The sequence below is a fragment of the Bubalus kerabau genome, chromosome 3, assembly GCF_029407905.1.
Source record: "Bubalus kerabau isolate K-KA32 ecotype Philippines breed swamp buffalo chromosome 3, PCC_UOA_SB_1v2, whole genome shotgun sequence".
Classification (NCBI taxonomy): domain Eukaryota; kingdom Metazoa; phylum Chordata; class Mammalia; order Artiodactyla; family Bovidae; genus Bubalus; species Bubalus kerabau.
In genome coordinates, this window is record NC_073626.1 from 32678205 (window position 1) to 32700321 (window position 22117).

Below are 22117 nucleotides of genomic sequence, written 5' to 3' on the forward strand. Positions count from 1 at the left end.
TTAAGTACTTTGGTTGGGGAGAGGGTAGTATTACTGGTGGTTTCTTAGAGGAAGGAGGAAGCCCCAGAATAGCTTTCCTTGAAGAAAACAGAAACCAGCTTATAGACATGTGGCCCATAGATAATACTATGATTTTGTGTATATTTATGTACCCACTGGCAAAGAAGTAGGTAAAATGTCAAAAGTATTCAAGAAAGAAACTATAAATTTGAGGGAAAGAACAAAAGTGGCAGAGTGGAAAATATAATTAAAGTGCTTCCTAAAATCAGGTGAATGATTTTTAAATGATGCCAATAAAGAGTGTTAGGACCTAATTCTTAATACAACCTCTTAATGGGATAGAATGAAATCACTGGAAATGTATCAGTAGTATAGATTAAGAAGCTGAGACATGAGATGGTAGACAGCTAACTCCTCAGGAGGTCTGAACTCTGGATTAGACATTTTAGAATATGCGACTTATTCATATTGGCTTGCTTTATAGCAATCAACTGATCTGTGTGATTCAGATGCCAAATCTAATGACCTGAAGATGAAATTGGTCTATTTAAAAGCAGTTACTATTCAAGTGCAATCTGTGTATGTAAATTAATTGCTGTGTTAAATTCATTTTAGAGGGTGCTATGACGACTTTAGTGATAAGAAGAGAGTGAATTCTGTAACGCTGATGAAATCATTAAAACTCTGATCTGAAGATTTGATTATTGAATGGTTCTTTTATTTACAGATACTTATTTTCCTGTAAAATAGCAGCTGGAGAGTTTACCTGAAAGAAAATAAAATTTTACACTTTGCTGGGAAAACCTTGTCTCATGTTTTGACAGTTTTGTTGTTGTTCTGGTTTTACCTGCATGGTAAACTCTTGTGGCCAAACTCTCTGGCCAAACTTTTGTGTACAGTCAACACAAGTTAGGACACAGAAATAAAACGGAGACCGGCTAATCTTCCTGACTGTAAGTAAAAACTTTTCAAAGGTCAGAAGAATGGACTCCCCCCCCAGCACAACACTGACATATTTTCTCTCCATCTTATATCAACTGTTTTGAAATTGATTAATTGATACCATTTTTCCTGTTCAGGGTATGTTTTATAATTTCTTCTGCCTTTGCCACCTGCCATTTAAATTGAAAACTGCTTTGCAAAATGCTTTCTGACCTCTTAATTAGAATTGATCCTGTTATTAGTTTCAGATTCTTACAAGAACCTAGTTATAGAACATCTGTTGTTGCTCTGTTGCTAAGTCACATCTGTTTGTGATCCCGTGGACTGCGGCACACCTGTCCTCTGTGTCCTTCACTATCTCCTGGAGTTTGCTGAAACTTATGTCCATTGAGTCAGTGATGCCATCCAGCCATCTCACCCCGCCCTCCTCCTGCCCTCATTCTTTCCCAGCATCAGGGTCTTTTCCAGTGAGCTGGCTCTTTGCATTAGGGGACCGAAGTATTGGAGCTTTGGTTTCAGCATCAGTCCTTCCAATGAATATTCAGGGTTGATTTCCCTTGGGATTGACTAGTTTGATTTCTGTGCTGTCCAAGGGACTCTCAAGAATCTTCTCCAGCACCACAATTCAAAAATATAAATTCTCTAGTGCTCATCCTTTTTTAGCAGCAGCAGCATCCTTCTTTATGGTCCAACTCTCACATCTGTACATGACTACTGGAAAAAACATAGCTTTGCAAATCTGTAGTTTTCTTTTTTTATGCTATTTTTTATCATGTTTGATATCAATGTTATATTCATATTCATTCATATCAATCATATATTCATATATACATTCATTCATCAATGCTATATTCACTCAAAAACTCATGCAGGTTTTTTTCTAAAACACTAGTTTTATGAAGCTAATGTAACATTGATAATCAAAGGCAATGAAGAGGCACTAAGAAAGATGACTGGATTTGGGGCCTGAAACTTTTTTGTAGAACAGTTCATAACTTTCCCAATCTTTAATAAAGAAATTGGTCTTAGTTTTCATTCTCTATTGGAATCAATTTTATTCAATAAATCTGGAATTCAAACTTCAGGAAGCACAGACTCTGGGAACTGGTTCTGGATTCAAGGATCTCAGCCCAAGAGGTAAACCATGAGTAGACAAAAGTATTTTGTTGGTATAAAGGTGTTACCACTTTTGAAATGCCACAGAACTCTTCAAAGTAAAGAAAGTACTTTTTTATTTGTTTTTCCCACAGTCCCTAGCGGTATTCAATGATTGTCAAAAAAAACCACTGCTCTATTAGAGGAAGCTTTGTTGAATATATATTAGAAAAGACATTACTCTGTTGGTCATTTAGTCATTAAGGTGTGTCAGACTCTTTTGTGATCTCATGGACTTTAGCCCACCAGGCTCCTCTGCCTGTGGGCTTCTCCAGGCAAGAAATACTGGAGTGGGTTGCCATTTCCTTCAGGGGATCTTTCCGACCCAGGGACCAAACACTGGTCTCCTGCATTGGCAGGCAGCTTCTTTATCACTGAGCCACCTGGGAAGCCCTTAAATACTCTGCTGCTGCTGCTGCTGCTGCGTCGCTTCAGTCGTGTCTGACTCTGTGCGACCCCAAAGACAGCAGCCCACCAGGCTCCCCCGTCCCTGGGATTCTCCAGGCAAGAACACTGGAGTGGGTTGCCACCTCCCTCTCCAACGCATGAAAGTGAAAAGTGAAAGTGAAGTCGCTCAGTCGTGTCCGACTCCTCGAGACCCCATGGACTGCAGCCTACCAGACTCCCCAGTCTATGGGATTTTCCAGGCAAGAGTACTGGAGTGGGGTGCCATTGCCTTCTCCACTCTAGCTATGTACAAAACAAAGTTTAAATACTGTAATCACCCTCACCCCTAGTGTTTTGTAACCAGGTTTTGAAACTTCTTCCTTTCTACTGTAAGTCAGTAAATTATAGTTCTAGAAACTGCAAAATTTATCTTGGCTATCTTTCCAATGATGTCCTTATGTTGGATTGCATATTTATACTATATTTATACAGTGTATATTTATACACTGCTTTATATATACTGCTTTAAAATATGGTTAATGTTACACACTTAATCCCAGTTTTAAAAAGATTGTAATAAATGCCTAAGTGGATTTTGCAGTATCACTAAGTCATGTTAACATCTATCATAGTATGCATATTTTGAAAGAAGGTGACAAATTAAAAAATCATCAAGGACATCACATATTTAATAATTACAATTAAAATATTTTGGTAACATTTTATTTTATTCACATAAAATTTTAAAATAATAGGCAAAGTCATAGCTTTGAATTCAAACAATATAGTCAAAATATATTTTAACTTAAGGCACTACACATAAACTTCTTTAAAACACTCATGTCATTTTATTTACACAGTATTTTAAGAATTTACAATAAATTACAGACTTCTCATGTCATCTTTATCCTTCATTTGTAGCTTTATATATTCACAATGAAGCAAAATCCTTCAAATAAAAGAAATTAAATACAACCATCTTTAAAGTTTACCAGACATGGGCAAGAGAAGAAAAAACACCCAAGAACAAGGCAAAGGCCTTTTTAATCATTTAACGTTCCAAGAATTTATCTTTAAATCCTCATACCAAGCTTAATGGAACAGTAACACAAAACCAGTGGTACAGAGCATTGAAATAATTTTTATGCTACTGCTGTTTACCAGAAGTATTTGCACATTAATAAGAGCAGCAGAACTGTCCCTACATTATAAGAACATGTACTTATTCTGAATTCACTCACTGAAAAACTTTTATTAAAAAGTTTTCCTATTACCTTTGAGTATGGTTGTCATAAACGGTTAAATCTTTCCTGGAGCCAAATACTTCCTACAACTCAGAAAATAGAGAAGCATGTTATCAATGATTTAACAAAATGCACAAGTGAAGAAGGCTGGCTTTACCGAAATATTTCTCAGTGTACTAGAGGAGTCACTGGCTTTAAGTGATCATTTTTTACAGATACAAATGAATTAATATAAAGTTCAATACAATAATATATAAATATCTCTTTGATTATTAAATAAATACTCTTTTTGTCCCACCAACATATACATAAAACATCTACAATTTTAATTCTAGTCCATATTTTCAGAATGGAATGAAGAACAAGACAAATAGGTCTTTTGTTCAGAGGGTTGAGACCCTGAAGGGGCAGCCCGTCCCATTCCATCCTCTATAACGTCTCCTCACATGCTGGCTGCGATGGGTCCATTTCCACCAATCACACCAATACAGCCAATAAAGCTCACACCACTGCAAGGACCAAGCTCAACTCACTTAGCGCTTGAGACATTTCAAAAAATCCTCACTGCTTTAAATGTGACAGTTCTTCTGTGCTCTTTTTTTTTTTTAATGGGAATTGAAGTAGAAAGAAATTTTTCTATTATTTGTTCAGATCAACTATTAACCTTTAGGATAACTTTCATGTGAGGAAAAACATCAGAAATAAAAATCTGTCAAAAAGCAAAATAAGTCCTGGTGGTTTGGTTTATTTACTATGCTGTTTTTAACACAGTCACTTTATGACTGCATGCCCGGACTATTCATGCAGGGTGTGGAGATGATTCTCAAGAACCCCTAGAACAATAGGCACCAAATACCAGGATCAGGAGATTAGCAAGCAGTGACCAAAGGATGAATTCTGGGTTTGACGACTGGCACCATTGTTCCTGACCACCACAGATCATCAACATTTCACTGGGCTGCATAGTTACTCTCCATTATTTTTGTATCTGTAAAACTGTTATCCAGCTTATTTTCTGTTGTCAAAACTTTAAATATCACACTAGTAATAATACTTTAAAGATCACACTAGTAATATTACTTTAAAGATCACACTAGTAATATTAATTGCTTGCCTCAGCTCCTGATGAATGGTTCTTGAACCCAATTTTTCCTCTAATGTATAAAATCTCATCTGCTACAATTCAGTCTCTTCCTATTGATTTTGATTCTTAGAAGGTACACTTTGCAAAGCTAGGATGGCAGTTATAACAACGTATCGTCGGCTATGAACAAGTATGCTAAAAAAACTTATGAGCAGAGTGGTTACTTTTATGAACCAGATATGGGAGAAAAAAGCAAAGGCAGAATTCAGGCTACTAAAGGTTAACAGAGTTCTGAGAGTTTATTCAGTTACTTAATATATGATTAATATAGAAGATCAAAGGATATTAAATTTCATTTTAAATTTAGCTACACTATTGCCTAAAAAGTAAGGCATAAAATTCCCAAAGGCAAATAGAAAAATCTCTCATTCTGACCCAATCAGAACCAGATTTGTAGTCAGGTCATAAATTTCTCTGCAGTACTTGGAGACCTCTGGTTGTAACAGCATAAGAATGTTAAAAATGGTAACAAAAATTCACAAGGTTTTAAAAATTATGAATTTAACTCGTGAGTTAGAAGGAAGTACATGAATGTGAAGTGCAATTATAACCTTTCCTGAGAGCTGTGTTTTATGGGTTTGTGAGGGTCCGTCTCCAGGTCACTCACATCTCACCACCTCCTGTCAGTTACATGAAGTCTGTACACCCAAGCAGGCAACACCCTGGTGCACGTGCGCGCGCGCACACACACACACACACACACACACACAACTAAATAACTTACACAAAGGCATTAAGCATAAAGTGAGAAAAGCACTTTCCTCTATTTTCTTAATTTCCTCTTAGTAATACTCATCAAAAGATAAACCTTTTGAGGTTTTAATAGCTTAAGGGTCTTAACAGAGACACACACAAAGACTCAATCTTGTTATCATGGGGCTTTTGCTTGTTTTTTACAGTAGCTTTTCTTGAAATAGTTTTTTCATATGCTAGATCTTTTCTGCTTCGTAATCCATTTTACTAACCATCACAGAGAATTTTCCTATCTCAAGGGTTTACTTGGGATACAAACTCTATTAAAGGTACATATAAAAATATAGGAAACTTTTCTTCCCTTATACACAAAATCCACACACTTTACAAAGATTTTTGTTGTATAATTTACAAATATAAAAATTTATTTGAAATGCACACGCACTAAATTTTAATATATTTTCATCTCAAGATGTGTCTAATCTTCATTGCCAAAAAAAAGGGAGGGGGGAGCAAAGGCAGTATTATTCTCAAAAAAAGTTTCTTGTCAAAGAAACAGTTGGTGCTAACTAATGATTTACTAGCAATTTTCCCTACCATCAGAATTATTTTGTATTAGCTAATGCAGCAAAACACAAGAAAAGACAAAATAACTGTAGCATGCCTGGCCCAAGTTCTTTCAAAGTATAGGTTTTCATAGTTGTAACACCATTCCTTGGGTGTGCCCTACTTAAAGCCACCTTGTATAAACCCCGGCACGTGTTACCCAATCAACGGATCATCATCATCTTCTTGGAGCTGAAGTCGGGAAAATGGCCGGGGCCCGGAGACTCTGTTCTGCATGATAATGATGAGGCAGGTCAGCGTGGTCAAGACCAGGAGTGCCCCAATAACAATTCCAATGGCTTCTGGGAGGTTAATGCACCACTGGTCCACTAACAGACACTTGGTGTGACCAAAGGTTCCATTGTTGGGATGTGGCTTCAATCCCAGGATGTGGCACATCATTGGATAAATATCCACCGTATTAATGGTGCTGTGTTTGTAGCCTTTGTGAAATGCAGGACCATGGGCAGCTAGAAATGGATTCATACTAGGCAGAGAATTATCGTAACCGTGGTCACCTACTGGAAAAGAGGAAGATGATGTTAGTAAATAAGATCAGCCCTCCTATTATGAAATAACCTGTTTCTAGTGTAAATACACTGGATTCTTGTCAGTTTAATTCCCATCCATTGAAATTCTGATCAGTTGGGTCAAACAGGGTCTAGAAAAAAAGGTCAAACAGGGTCTAGAAAAAAAATTATCTATTTTCTTCAATTCAGCCACCTCCTGTATTTTGCACATACACCCCTCCTTTTTCCCAACTGGTCATAACCTCATGTTTTAAAACCTTCTCTCAGACTGATGGGTTTCTCAGTCCTGCTGCTGCTGCTGCTGCTAAGTCGCATCAGTCGTGTCCAACTCTGTGCGACCCCACAGTTCTCAGTCCTAGCCCCAAGCACTTCACCTGTCAGCATCCAACACTGTTTGCAAAAAGCCCCTGCAAAGAGCACCAGTGATTGAGAGAGTGGTTGGGTTGAAGGTTCTGAGTAACTGGCGGAGCAGAAGCGAGTAAAGCAGTGAGTGGGGAGGAAGTGAGCCAGCGGCCTGACCTCTGTCAGCTGCCCCTGGACAAGACACAGAATGTAGAACACACCACGGATGCATGTGTGCTAAGTCACTTCAGCTGTATCTGACTCTGCAACCCTATGGAATGCTGCCCACCAGGCTCCTCTGCCCATGGGATTCTTCAGGCAAGAATACTGGAGTGGATTGCCATGCCCTCCTCCAGGGGATCTTCCCCATCCAGGGATTGAACCTGTGTCTCTTATGTCTCCTGCATTGGCAGGTGGGTTCTTTACCACTAGTGCCACTGGGGAAGCCCACACCATTGGTTTACCAACAGCTAAAGGACACCTCAATGTCCAGAGGGTCAGGGGACTGAAAACATTACAGGAGGGACTCTTGCCTTGAATGTGACATCTAACCAAATGATTCCAATGTGTAATTCCAGTAAAAGTCAAAGAAAAACCTGATGGTCCCGGATATCACTCCAAAACGAGACTCTCAACTATCAGCTTTATTTTTAAAAATACTGCCTTTTAATATGCATCAGTTATATTTAACAAGGAGAAAGGAATGGCAACCCACTCCAGTATTCTTGCCTGGAGAATCCCATGGACAGAGGAGCGTGGCAGGCATAGTCCATGGGGTCACAAGAGTGGGACATGACTTAGCAATGGTAAAGAATCCGCCTACAATGCGGGAGACCTGGGTTTGATCCTTGGGTTGGGAAGATTCCCTCGAACTCCCTGGAGAACTGCCTGGCAGCCCACTCCAGTGCTCTTGCCTGAAGAATCCCCATGGACAGTGGTACCTGGTGGGCTACATTCCACGGGGTCACAGAGGGCTGGACACGACCGAACAACAAAGCACACGTTTGACAAGCTCCCACTTCCACGCGAGGTTCAGGTGACTGAGTGATGAGTCTATCAGTGTTTGCTATATCATTCTTTGCTTCTTTATTTAATATATCATTCTTTAATTCTATGTTTGAAATATTTCATAATAAAAATAATGCTGTGACCAGTACAAAAAATAGCAGAACATAATGATATATATAGGTATTATGATTTCAATAATAAAAATGAGTATGATTGTAAATGATACCATAAACCATATGATTTAATAATAAAAATATGCAGTGTATGTAACAGAAAAAGATTAGAGGGGGGCAAACTCCAATTAGCATCTGTCTATGCTTCTGTTTTGAAGAATTATGAATAGTCTTTGTTTTCTTTTCTGAACTTTTCTGTATTTTACAAGTTTTCAATAATGAGTATATAAGGTAAATATTATGGGCTTCCCTGGTAGCTCAGCTGGTAAGGAATCTGCCTACAATGCAGGAGACCCAAGTTCAATTCCTGGGTTAGGAAGATCCCCTGGAGAAGGGATAGGCTACCCACTCCAGTATTTGTGGGCTTCCCTGGTGACTCAGCTGGTAAAGAATCCGCCTCCAATGCGGGAGACCTGGGTTCCATCCCTGGGTGAGGAAGATCCCCTGGAGAAGGGAATGGCTACTCACTCCAGTATTCTTGCCTGGAGAATTCCATGTACAGAGGAATCTGGCGTGCTACAGGCCATGGGGTCACAGTCAGAGATGACTGAGTGACTTTCACTTCCAAGGTAAGCATTAATAATACATAAATTCTAACGGCCTTCAGTTTTATCCCTGCCTGACACATCTGAACTGCTATAGATCAGAGATTGGCAGATGACAGAGGCTGCTCAAATGCAGCCCTCTGCCTGTTTCTGTAAAGGGAGTTTCACTGGACACCCCACACCAGTTTATTTAGGTATGTCTGTGGTTGTTTTCTCACTGTAAGGCAGGACTGAGTAGTTGAGACAGAGACCAGCTGGCCCACAAAGACTGAAATATTTACTATCTGGCCCTTTATAGAAGAATTTTATGACCCCTGCTATGGTCTATAAAATCAGATTTAAAAAAAATGCATTCAAATTGGATTTAACAAACAAGTAAATAAGCTTCAGTTCAGAGGAGACCTCTTAATTCTCCCTTAAACATTTCCTCAGTTTGAGGCAAGATTCTGCTTTGTTTACTTGGTAGATTTTTGTTTGCATACTTTCTGGTTCTTGCTCGGTGTTCTAAATAGCAGTAGCACTCAGGTATATTATTTCATCATGGGGGAAAACTTGGACACATTTTTTTTAACACTAAAAAAGAAAAAGGAATTTGAACTAGTTAATCTCTCTCCCTTTATTTTGTTTCTTGACTTTTATTTTCTTTGCTTCTTCCTACTCTCTTATTTTTACAAATCAAGAGAACAATTCCTGAAAGTTACTGACAGTCACTGAAATTTTGGTAACAAAAAAGTAAAACTACTCCTTCACCCTTAAGATCACCCAACCTTCTAATATAAGGATCAAACTGTGGTTTCTAAAAATTGTTCTCAAATGGAAACCTGAGAATCATCTAGTTGAAAATCAAACTAATTATACTGTGTCAACATCTCTAAATCAAAGTACCTTGTTAATGGAAGAATGTCACAACATGTGATTTATCCCAAGGACAGAGAAGAAAAATCCTAAATAAATACTTACATTTTAGCGATGATTTATTTAGCACAATTGTCCAGCCTTCATCAGCAACCAAAATAATAGGCTGAATTCGATCACTATGTTGATAGTGAAACCTGGCAGGAATGTCTTCTTTGAGATAAACATTCATGTGAGGGTTACAGACTTTCAGTTTGCTGTAAACCTTTGTTTTATCTGGAAGAAAAGGAAACAGCAAAGGAAAAAGGTCATGTTGACTGATAAGGAAAAAATATTTCTAACTAGAATAACTGGAAATAAGCCCTGAACAATGTTATCTATTAATTCCTATTAATCATTAAAAAAAAAAAAACAGGGCAATAATACTAATATAACAGTGCTGGATGCACACAAGTGCACGTGCACACACACACACACCCCTTTCACGCGTTCACATATCTCTCTTTTCATTTTGTGATTATCCCGGGTGGACTTTTATACAAAAGGGGCAAATTTCACATCTAGCTTCCTAAGTAAATATAAACTAATTACATATTACTACTAACTATTAATTCTAAGATCAGTAGATGAAAATTATTAGGTATATCTCACACAAAAGTATATATATATATATATATATATGAGTCACTTTGATGTACACTTACACTTCAATAAAAAGATAAACATAAAAGAAATATATCAAAAAGCAAAGAAATTATCCTTTTGAACCTAAACGGCCTAAGAAAAACATCACAGGAAAAACACAGTCCTAACTCTGAGTGAGTATAAGAGTGTATGGTGGTGAACCACATAAAATCCAAGCTCCATTCTTTTTACAAAACCCTCCCTCCTCAATCAACTGACCCACTGAAATATTCCTTGGTTAAAAGTTTACTTACTTATTTTGGGAAGTATAGCAGCAACTGGGGTCAAGTCTATAAGAGTGTAGTACGAGGGGTCGAGGCAGCCATCCAAGTTTATCACCCTGTCTTTAGAACACTGGGTCATCCCGTGATCACTTGTAATGATCACATTAAGACTCTCCCACAGTCCTAACACCTTGAGTCTGTGAACCAGTTCACCAATGTGTTCATCTATTTCTTCCAGCACTCGGCGCATGTTTTCTTTATCTTCAGGGCCGTATTTGTGGCCGCTAGCATCTGGTTCCTCCCAATAGAGTGTCGCAAAGGTCACTGGTGGGTTCGAACTGCTCAGCCAAGTGGTGACATTACCGAGCCTTTCCCTAAATGACACCGAGGGGCTGTAGTTCATGAAATAGGAAGGCGTGCTATTGTGAATGGGCACGTCGGTACCGGGCCACATAGCAGCAGCACTCGATCTGTTGTCCTGAAGCTGATTGGTCACCCAGATGGGGACTGCCTCATTCCACCAAAACGGGTCCTTGTCATTGTGGTCAGAAAAATGTTTCTTTGTGTTGACGTCATACATGGAATTAGCCACGATGCCATGGCTTTCTTCATACAGGCCCGTCACGATGCTGTAGTGGTTTGGAAACGTTTTCGTGATAAAGACATTTTTAACCTGCTCTACCAAGACACCTTCTTTGATAAAATTCTGGAGATGAGGAAATTCATAGTTCTGCAGATAGTCAGCTCTGAAGCCATCAAAGGATACCAGCAGTAACTTAGGTGGTGAAGCAGAGGAAGAGTTCCCTCTACAGCCAGTCATAAGTCCCAAAAACAAAAGCATCAACAGTAGCTTCATACTGAACATGCTGAAGGGGGTAGTCAGGGTTCCTAAGATAAAAAACAAACGATTCCTAAGTAGTCACACTGCTTGATTTGGATTCGATTTCCAAAGCTGAGCCATCAGGAAACGAAAACCAACATTTAAACACTGTTTATATGCCAGATTTACATACATCAACTTAAAAATCAAATGCTGTCACTTACTGAAAGGTAACTGAATAAAGCTAAAGTGGGAGAAACAAAATTGCCTTTACTTGTTGAATTATATGTCCTGCCTCATTTTCATGCTCTGAAGCGGGTATGGGCCATTCTTATACTCCACACAAATTTGACTGCCTTGCTTGTCTGCAAGAGCAGAAGTTATTCTAAAGGCTTAATAAGAACAAATGAAGAAATAAAAACAATCCTTTTACACAAAACAGAAATAACGCCAAGCGTTCGGAAGCTCCAGAGAGGAAGATTATTTTTCTAGTTTAATGGCTGGTACTCTATCGTTCCTTTTAATCCTCAGAAATTAGGGTGTAGAAATTCTACCATACTGGCTCAACATCAGTTCCTACTGAAAAATATTGGCATGCAAAAGGGGAGTAGGGGATTTCCGGGGTAGCTCACGTGGTAAAGAATCTGCCTGCAAGGCAGGACACCCAGGTTTGACCCCTGGGTTGGGAAGATCCCCTGGAGAAGGAAATGGCAACCCACTCCAGTATTCTTGCCTGGAGAATTTGATGGACAAAAGAGCCTGGTGGGCTACAGTCCATGAGGTCACAAAGAGTTGGATACAACTGAGCAACTAACACTTTCCAAAGGGGAGTAAGAAATATATGTTATTTGAGAAAAAAGGCCCCACCTCACTCTGAACCTGCTCAGTATTCAGAGGAGGCGAAGAGACAAAGTCTAGGCCCTTGGATGCCACAGTAACTTCGGAAGAAAAGCAACGGCTGTTGAAATGCATTTCATCACCACATCCCTTTTAGACTTCCTTTCTACTGTCAAAGACTTAATAGCTGGCCCTCCATATTCACAGGTTTTTACATCCATGGATCCAACCAGTCATGAATGGAAAACCCAGAGGGCCAACTGTATTCACTGCACCAAGCCCTTTTATATAAGAGACTTGAGCATCTGTGGATTTTGGTACCCACTGGGGCTCCCAGATAATCACGATGGTGTGATCACTGACCTAGAGCCAGACATCCTGGAATGTGAAGTCAAGTGGGCCTTAGAAAGCATCACTACGAACAAAGCTAGTGGAGGTGATGGAATTCCAGTTGAGCTATTTCAAATCCTGAAAGATGATGCTGTGAAAGTGCTGCACTCAATATGCCAGCAAATTTGGAAAACTCAGCAGTGGCCACAGGACTGGAAGAGGTCAGTTTTCATTCCAATCCCAAAGAAAGGCAATGCCAAAGAATGCTCAAACTACCGCACCATTGCACTCATCTCACACGCTAGGAAAGTAATGCTTAAAATTCTCCAAGCCAGGCTTCAGCAATATGTGAACCGTGAACTTCCTGATGTTCAAGCTGGTTTTAGAAAAGGCAGAGGAACCAGAGATCAAATTGCCAACATCCACTGGATCATGGAAAAAGCAAGAGAGTTCCAGAAAAACATCTATTTCTGCTTTATTGACTATGCCAAAGCCTTTGACTGTGTGGATCACAATAAACTGTGGAAAATTCTGAAAGAGATGGGAATACCAGACCACCTGATCTGCCTCTTGAGAAATTTGTACGCAGGTCAGGAAGCAACAGTTAGAACTGGACATGGAACAACAGACTGGTTCCAAATAGGAAAAGGAGTTCATCAAGGCTGTATATTGTCACCCTGTTTATTTAACTTCTATGCAGAGAACATCATGAGAAACGCTGGACTGCAAGAAACACAAGCTGGAATGAAGATTGCCGGGAGAAATATCAATAACCTCAGATATGCAGATGACACCACCCTTATGGCAGAAAGTGAAGAGGAACTCAAAAGTTTCTTGATGAAGGTGAAAGTGGAGAGTGAAAAAGTTGGCTTAAAGCTCAACATTCAGAAAATGAAGATCATGGCATCTGGTCCCACCATTTCATGGGAAATGGATGGGGAAACAGTGGAAACAGTGTCAGACTTTATTTTTCTGGGCTCCAAAATCACTGCAGATGGTGACTGCAGCCATGAAATTAAAAGACGCTTACTCCTTGGAAGGAAAGTTAGGACCAACCTAGATAGCATATTCAAAAGCAGAGACATTACTTTGCCAACAAAGGTTCGTCTAGTCAAGGCTATGGTTTTTCCTGTGGTCATGTATGGATGTGAGAGTTGGACTGTGAAGAAGGCTGAGCGCCGAAGAATTGATGCTTTTGAAGTGTGGTGTTGGAGAAGACTCTTGAAAGTCCCTTGAACTGCAAGGAGATCCAACTAGTCCATTCTGAAGGAGATCAGCCCTGGGATTTCTTTGGAAGGAATGATGCTAAAGCTGAAACTTCAGTACTTTGGCCACCTCATGTGAAGAGTTGACTAACTGGAAAAGACTCTGATGCTGGGAGGGATTGGGGGCAAGAGGAGAAGGGGATGATGGAGGATGAGATGGCTGGATGGCATCACTGACTCGATGGACATGTGTCTGAGTGAACTCCAGGAGTTGGTGATGGACAGGGAGGCCTGGCGTGCTGCGATTCATGGAGTCATAAAGAGTCGGACATGACTGAGCGACTGATCTGATCTGATCTGGGGCTCCTAGAACCAATCCCCTGCAGACACCGAGAGGCCACTTAACTGCCTTACCTCATTCCCCACGCTCAGAGAACTCCCTGACTTTTTATTCTTTTTTTTAATAATCTACTGATTACAAAAACAGCTCTTCCGAAACAAATCTCCCTGCCTTCAGTCTCTATCTTATTTGGTCCTAAGAAAATAGGATATGTGATGTAGAGTGACTCTCCACAGATGCTGTACTTCTTCAAGTCCTCAACATCTCTTGTCTGGAGCCCTTCTGCCTCTTAACTGATCTTCCTACCTCAATCATCTTCCTCTTACTTACCCAACATCTGCTCCCAACGTAACCTTCCCTGTAGCTCTGTTCATGACATTTCCCTAATAAAATCAGTATTCAAAGTCCCCCTGCCTATATAGAATGTCCCAACACTCACTTCTGCCTGGCATTCAAGTCCTTCCATTATCCAGGCCCAACCCACATGCAAATTACTATGAAAGAGTTACAGAAATCATTGTTGTTGTTGGTTAGTCATTAAGTCGTGTTTGACTCTTTTGCAACCCCATGGACTGTAGCCTGCCAGACTCCTCTGTCCATGGAATTTCCCAGGCAACAACACTGGAGAGGGTTGCCAACCTTAATTCCCTTTTACTGCACAGTGCTATCACAATCTGTCTGAGATGTAATATAGAGACAATAATCATTTATGTAGGTGACTTATAACAGTTCTTCAGTAATAACCTGTGTTTCCAAACCTCTTAAAGCTACCTTCTACACATTAAGTCTTTGCCCAAACACTCTTTTAGGTAATTTAAAAAGAATTCAATAAATATCTAATATAACTAAAGTCAACACCACCAAAATTTATGGATGTGCCATATATCAGAGGACAAGAGCTTCCCCATGTGGCTCAGGGTAAAGAATCTGCCTGTCAATGTAGGAGATGTGAGTTCCATTCCTGGCTGGGGAAGATCCCCTGGAGGAGGAAATGGCAACCCACTCCAATATTCTCACCTGAGCAACCCCATGGACAGGAGCCTGGCGGGCTACAGACCACAGGTTGCAAAAAGAGCTGGATATGACTTTGCAACTAAACACCAACAACACAAGAGCTTTATACTTTTCAAATACAAAATACTCAAAATAGGGACAAAATAAGAAAACAGTGAACCTGGCTGTCATCTTGGAAGACCAACCAGGAGCTTGAGTGACTTCTGTTCTACAACACCACAGCTTCCTGTATTGTGCTTGAGACCCATACATCATCAAGTGTTGTTTGGAAAGCTAAGCCCTTTGAAGAATCACTACAAATGGAATATCACAGGATGTCTAAAACTTTTCCAGTAGGGTTGCTTCTAAGAGTGGAGGGATGCTAAGACAATTCAACAAACGGTGCTGAGATGACTGGATATCCACATGCAAAAGAATAACTCTGTATCCTTCGGCTCATACCCTGCACAAAACTGACTCAACATGGATTACAGACCACAGTTAGGAGCTAACACTATAAAACTCTTAGAAGAAAATACAGGGATAAATCTTCATGACCTTGAGTTAGGCAAAGCCGTTTTAGATACAGCACCAAAAGCACAAGTGATAATAAAAAAATAAATTGAACTTCACCAAAATTAGAAACTTTTACATCTGGAAGGATACCATGAAGCAATGATAACCTAAAGGATAAGAGGAAATATCTGCAAACCACATGTCTGATAAATAATTTGTATCTAGAATATATAAAGAACTGTAACAACTCAACAATAAAAGTTTAATAATCTAATTTTTTAAATGAGCAAAGGGGCTGAAAAGACTTTTTTCCAAAGATGTAGAAATGAAAAATAAGCACATGAGTATGTTCAACATCAACAGTAATCAGGGAAATACAAAGCAAAACACCACGAGATACTCCTTCATACCCACTAGGATATAAAAAACAGACAGACAGACAGATAATAACAAGTAATGGTGAGGAAATACAGAAACTAGAATTTTATACACTGCTGATGAGAATGGAAATGGTCCAGGCACTTAAAAAACATTCTGGTAGTTCCTCAAAAGTTTAAACAGTTACCATATGACCTGGAAAATCTACTACTAGGCATATGCCTATGAGAAATGAAAATATATATCCACAATAAAACTTGTACACAAATGGTCACAGCAGCATTATTTGTAAGAGTCACAAAGTGGAAACATCTCAAGTGTCCATAAGCGATAAAGAGATAAGAAGTGGTATATCCACACGATGGAATGCTATCTGGCAATAAAAAGGAATGCAGTGATAATACATGCTACAATTTGGATAAACCTTTGAAACGCTGTGCTAAGTGAAAGTCACAGAAGGTCACTTATTGTATGATTCTATTTAGATGAAAAGCCTAGATATGCAAATCTATACAGATGTAAAGTAGATTTGCCTGGAGCAAGCGGGTGAGGAGAAATGGAGAGTAAATGCTAGCGGGTATGGTGTTATTTTGGGGCTTCCCTGGCGACTCAGACAGTGAAGAATCAGCCTGCAATGTGGGAGACCTGGGCTCAATCCCTGGGTTGGGAAGACCCCCTGAAGTAGGAAATGGCAACCCACTCCAGTATTCTTGCCTGGAGAATCCCATGGACAAAAGACCCTGGTAGGCTCCAGTCCACTCCAGTACTCTTGCCTGGAAAATCCTATGGATGGAGGAGCCTGGTGGGCTGTAGTCCATGGGGTCGCTAAGAGTCAGACACGACTGAGCGACTTCACTTTCACTTTTCACTTTCATGCACTGGAGAAGGAAATGGCAACCCACTCCAGAGAATCCCAGGGACGGGGGAGCCTGGTGGGGTGCTGTCTGTGGGGTCTCACAGAGTCAGACACGACTGAAGCAACTTAGCAGCAGCAGCCCCAGGCTCCAGTCCATGGGGTCGCAGAATCGGACAAGACTGAGTGAATAAGCACAGCACACATGGTGTTAATTATGTGAAATGTGTACTCTCTAATACAGACCTGGGTGTTTTAACATAAAATGTTTTACTGCATTTCCCACACGCAAAAGAACAAAACAAAAACCTGTGTCTGCCCCTCTCTCACAAAATACATACAAATCAAAAACTTTCTTCTCCAAATCTTGAGTGAATAGGTGGGTTAAGGCACATGTGCTGTTTATCCTGAGGTTCATTAACCCCTTTTGCTGGACCCCTGTCTCAGACTTAGAAGCAGGCTCTGAAATCAAAAGGATCCTGGAACCTGAACCCTCATTTAGCAGGCAGGTGACTATGGGAAGATCTAATTTCTCCCAGCTTCCCTTCTCCAGGGGATCTCCCCAACCTAGGAATCGAACCCAGGTCTTCTGCATTGCAGGCAGATTCTTTACTGTCTGAACCACCAGGGAAGCCCTTCCCAGCTTCAGTTTCCATGTTTGTTAAATGGGGATGCATGAAGTTTTAAACAATAGGTCCTCAAATTTAGTTTCTTTTTATCCATCCTAATTACAAAGCTGTTATGTTAGGGGAAAAGTCTAGACAATGACAGGCAGAATATTATTGTAAAACTATAAAGTAATTTGAAATAATTTAGCCTAACCACTTCTTTTTACACAAGATGAAGCTGAAGTTGTGACTGGTCACACTCAGGAAGCAATGAATAGCTTTACCGTCTGTACGCTTACTAATTTCAGGTTCTTAAAAAGTTTACAAGTCTGGTAGCAGCATGTTTACAAGTCTAGGATTAATCTCCAAACTAATGTCTACTGCATTCCATTTCATTACATTACAGTGGGGAAGGGGGATGGGTGTGTTAAACTGTAAACAAAACACCAGTGAGAACTTCTCAAGTATTTTCAAGGAATTTAAAAAAAACACTAATTGCTATATTTTAAAGCATTGGGATAAAGTCTGCAATTTTTCAAACCAAAAAAATAACAAAGGGAAGGAAAAAAGCAGAATCACTGAACTACATCCAGATATCCCAATAACAATTACCAAAGGGAAGGAAAAAAGCAGAATCACTGAACTACATCCAGATATCCCAATAACAATGCAAGTTGTATGTAGTTTTCTTCAATTCAGGGGCCAAAACACATTTTACTTCATCTGGGATGACCTTATTACTTGGATGGAATGCATCTCAGGCCATTCTCACTGGCATTCTTAGCTGCTTGAAATTGGGGGAGTGTAACAGTTAAAGGATATGATGAGAGCTATTTGCCACTATTAGCCTGACATCTCAGAGAAGGCAATGGCAACCCACTTCAATACTCTCACCTGGAAAATCCCATGGACGGAGGAGCCTGGTAGGATGCAGTCCATGGGGTCGCTAGGAGTCAGATACGACTGAGCGACTTCCCTTTCACTTTTCACTTTCATGCATTGGAGAAGGAAATGGCAACCCATTCCAGTGTTCTTGCCTGGAGAATCCCAGGGACAGGGGAGCCTGGTGGGCTGCCATCTCAGGGGTCGCACAGAGTCAGACACGACTGAATCGACTTAGCAGCAGCCTGTCATCTGCTCCCTAATAAAAAGCCTTATTCTAAACACTTCACAAATACTATTTATAATCAGTTTTAAAATAAAATGAAAATAGTATTGTCTATGCACATAGATAACTTAAGTGGTTTTCCCTATTATTATTTTCTTGATATTCTAAACAAAAACTAAAGCTACTCACTAAAAGACTTTCTTAGAAACTCTAGGCTTCTAAAGTATTCTTCAATTTTCCAGCACACACACACACACACACACACACTTCTGGCATCTTCAAAACAACTCCACTTAATTTTACTTTCTACATAATAACTCCCCCTGTGTATTCATCAAAATTTCTTCCCAATTGTATTTTGTAGCTAATTTAAAAGCGAGGAGGATATATTTATTGTTATGAGCTCCTTGTGGACCCTAAGGGGCTCATAACATTTATATTTTATGTATTTTAGCTATAAATTATCTTCTCCCTGCTTTTAAATACATTTAATTTCCTTAAAAGGGCTCAAAACAACCTCTAGGGGAAAGGAAGAAAGAAAAGAAAACCGGATATTAAAAGGAGCAGTTGACTTAGTACTGGCAAGGTTTCCGGGTTGGGTCCACCAGAGGGTCGGGTGGTTAAACAAAAAACCCTAGTGGGGTCAGAGCTGGTATAAAACTGAATCTGCTCGTGGTCACTAGCTGCGCTTCAAGTCTCAGAGCAGGGCTGTCTCCATCTGTACACTGGGATGCTGTGCCAGGAAAAGGAAGCTTAACTGTAAAATGCTTAACACGGTGCCTGGCCGAGAAAAAGCACTTCGATGGGATCTTTCTTGTTAGGTTTTCCAGGAAATTCGTTTTTTCAATTTGGCTGTGTCACGACCATCGACTCTCAACGAATCCTCAGGCCAGTGCAGGTTGATCTGTGCCTTGGACCGCGTTCGGGTTCAATGAAACGTCCGCCCCGCCAGCCCCCTCGGCCTCCACGGCCTCCACGGCCTCCACGGCTGTCAGGCCGACCCCCTCCGCCTCTCTCCCCACGGACCCAGCTTCACCCCTCTCCCCGCTGCCCGCCCGCCCAGGCCGCGCCCACTCGCTCAATTTCCTTTCCGCTTTCCACCCCGCCCTCCGCCGCCCCCAGCCAGCCAGGCACCTCCCGGCCGCTCCGGGGTCCCTCGCGGCTGTCCCCTCGGGGCAGGTGTGTGGGTATCAGGGATAAGGGATCTCACGACCACTATTTTCAAAGCCCACGGCGGGCGGGGGAGGGTGCGGCATTTCCGTCCGGAACGCCGGGTGCGCGAAGCTCACACTCACCCGCTGCCGCCGCTTCTCTGCAGCGCGCGGAACCGGGCGCGCGCGGAACCCGACGCTCGTGGGTCTGGGGAGCGACGGAGACCTGAAGGCGCAGGAGCCCGACCGAGTTCTTCCTGAAGCGCCTGCGCAATCGAGAGGCGCCCTCCCCCCACCACAATTAACAGCCCCTTCCTCTCTGACACCCGCGCTGCCAGGGGCGCTCCTAGGGTTCGTGGCCGTCCCGCGCGCGACTGCGGAACAGGTTTCCAGCCTGCGGGAACCCAGCGGGCGACGAAGAATGAGACAGGCCCTCAGATTGGATGCCGCAGCCGCGGTCGATGTAACTCCCTTTCCGATTGGTTGGATTCAGGTACCACCTGGGGACAGAGGCTTTGGTGGGGCTGAATTGGGTCCGGAAGGAGTGGTTCGTTCTTCTCTCCTCCCAAGCCCTTTCCTTAAGCGTCCCAGGGCTGAGTGCCCTTCAGGGGACCTGAAACGCAGCGAGTCCCGGAAAGGGCCTCTGGCTATTGCCTGCGTCAGGCTTACAGCCCTTGCAGTTCACTCCCAGTTAACTCCAGGCTCCTGCAGGCTTAGGTGTCTACTGGAAAAACGACTTTGGCTGCCTCAGGGCCCAGCACAAGTTTAGAGCAGCTTTAGCCAGTTCCTGTGAGTTGGGATAAATACAGTGTGATACAAAACAGTATAATTCTGTGTTACTGGGGAAGTAAGCACCTTAACAGGTGAATTGAGTACTAGGCAGTTTATGAGTAAGGTTGCAAGGAACATAGTCCATGCAGTAGGGACCTAGGAATGGCTACCAAGAATGGGCATTTCTTTTTGACAGATACATGGGGGTCTGAGCTTTAGTGTACAACCATTACCCAGACTCCAGAGTTCAGAAGCAGCTGCAGAGACAGTTTGGGGCCATATATATTCTGTTGATTATTAGTTTGTACTTTCAGAAGTTAATTCCAGTTTCAAACCTCAAGGCTGGCCTGTGCACCTCTGAATGGAAGCATCTCAGATCCCTGGGCTGTCAGAGCTGGAAGGAATGGCAGAGGCCTTGTTGACCAGTCCGTACAATCTGCCATACCAGAGTTTGAATCCTCACTCAGTAGCTGAGCAATCTTGGGCGAGTGTCTCAACGTGTTTGAGCTTCTATGTCCTCATCTCCGAAATGGGCCCTTCTATAGTACCAGCCTCTTAGGGTCATTGTCAGATAACTGAGATAAAGCAAGTAAAGTACTCAACACACATGTGACCAGAACAATATTCAGGGAAGGCTGAGCTCTGGGGGAAATGACATGATGCCCAACTGAGCTGAATTCAGTGCTCTGTCATTTGGGGTGTATGATCCTGTGTGTTCATTCCCTGGGTGCTTGACTGCTTAAGGAGTAAACCAAACTGCCTGCCTTAAAGGTCAGATGGTTATGGAGACAGCAGCTGGAAGAGCATCAGGAAAGAAGGACTCCCTTCATCCACTGCCCCTACCACCACCCCTGCCCTTGTGACTGGGTCAGATCAGGGAGCCCTGTGCAGTCTGGTTTCCTCTGTAAGATAATGTGGTCAAGAACAGAGGGACAAATGTTATCCTACAAATATTTACTATTTCAACTGCAAATGAAAGCCTATTTCAGTTGGGCTTAAATAATAAGGATATTCCTGATCTCACAAAACAGGAAGTTCAGAGGTAGGACAGGCTTCAGAACTGGTTGAATTAGCGGCTCAACAACGTCACCATATCTTGAGTTCCTTCCTCACGTGCCTATTAACAGACTTGGCTTCTGGTTCCTCTAGTGGTAAAGATAACAGTGGCAGCAGAGATCATATGGTTCATTTTTCACTTCTGCCAAGCAACAGAAGTGACTTCTAGGGGTTTTTTTATTTGTTTGTTTTTGTTTTTGGCTCCAGCAACCATCTCCTTCGATCACTTTGACTAGAATTGTTTTATTTGCCCAAACCTAGGCCAGCAAGGAATATGAAATTCCCAGTAGACCAATTCAGTCTGCACTTATGAGCTGAGTTCTCTTTCCCAGTCTGTACCACTTCTGTCAATGGGAGTGAGGTGGAATGGGTGTTGGAAAGGCCACCAAAAGAGTCCGCTATAGGAAAGTTGAAGATCATTTATGATAATAACAGGAAACACAACCGCAACAAATTTTCCATTTCCAATGTGATTTTTTTTTAACATATTGCTTTATTTAGGTAGGCAAAATAATAGCATTTGTTTATAATACACTTCCGGGCTTCCCAGGTGGCTCAGTGGTGAAGAATCCACCTGCAAATGCAGGAGATGTAGGAGGCTTGGGTTCCATCTCTGGAT

At 41.4% G+C, this 22117-nt stretch overlaps 1 protein-coding gene across 2 annotated transcripts; it reads right to left on the bottom strand.

Moving 5' to 3' along the window:
• Nucleotides 1-5677: 5677 nt before the first annotated feature.
• Nucleotides 5678-20141, bottom strand: ENPP4 (ectonucleotide pyrophosphatase/phosphodiesterase 4). 2 transcript variants are annotated; one of them, XM_055571279.1, is made up of 4 exons: nucleotides 19816-20141; nucleotides 10563-11420; nucleotides 9730-9900; nucleotides 5678-6692 (listed from the first exon to the last, which is right to left on the bottom strand). In XM_055571279.1, exons 2-4 carry the CDS (start codon nucleotides 11395-11397, stop codon nucleotides 6328-6330), a joined length of 1371 nt encoding a protein of 456 aa, XP_055427254.1. In that variant the 5' UTR covers nucleotides 11398-11420; nucleotides 19816-20141; the 3' UTR covers nucleotides 5678-6327. The 2 variants fall into 2 exon arrangements, with proteins under 2 accessions (XP_055427254.1, XP_055427255.1); XM_055571280.1 differs by lacking the exon at nucleotides 19816-20141 and adding an exon at nucleotides 19655-19801.
• Nucleotides 20142-22117: the final 1976 nt, after the last annotated feature.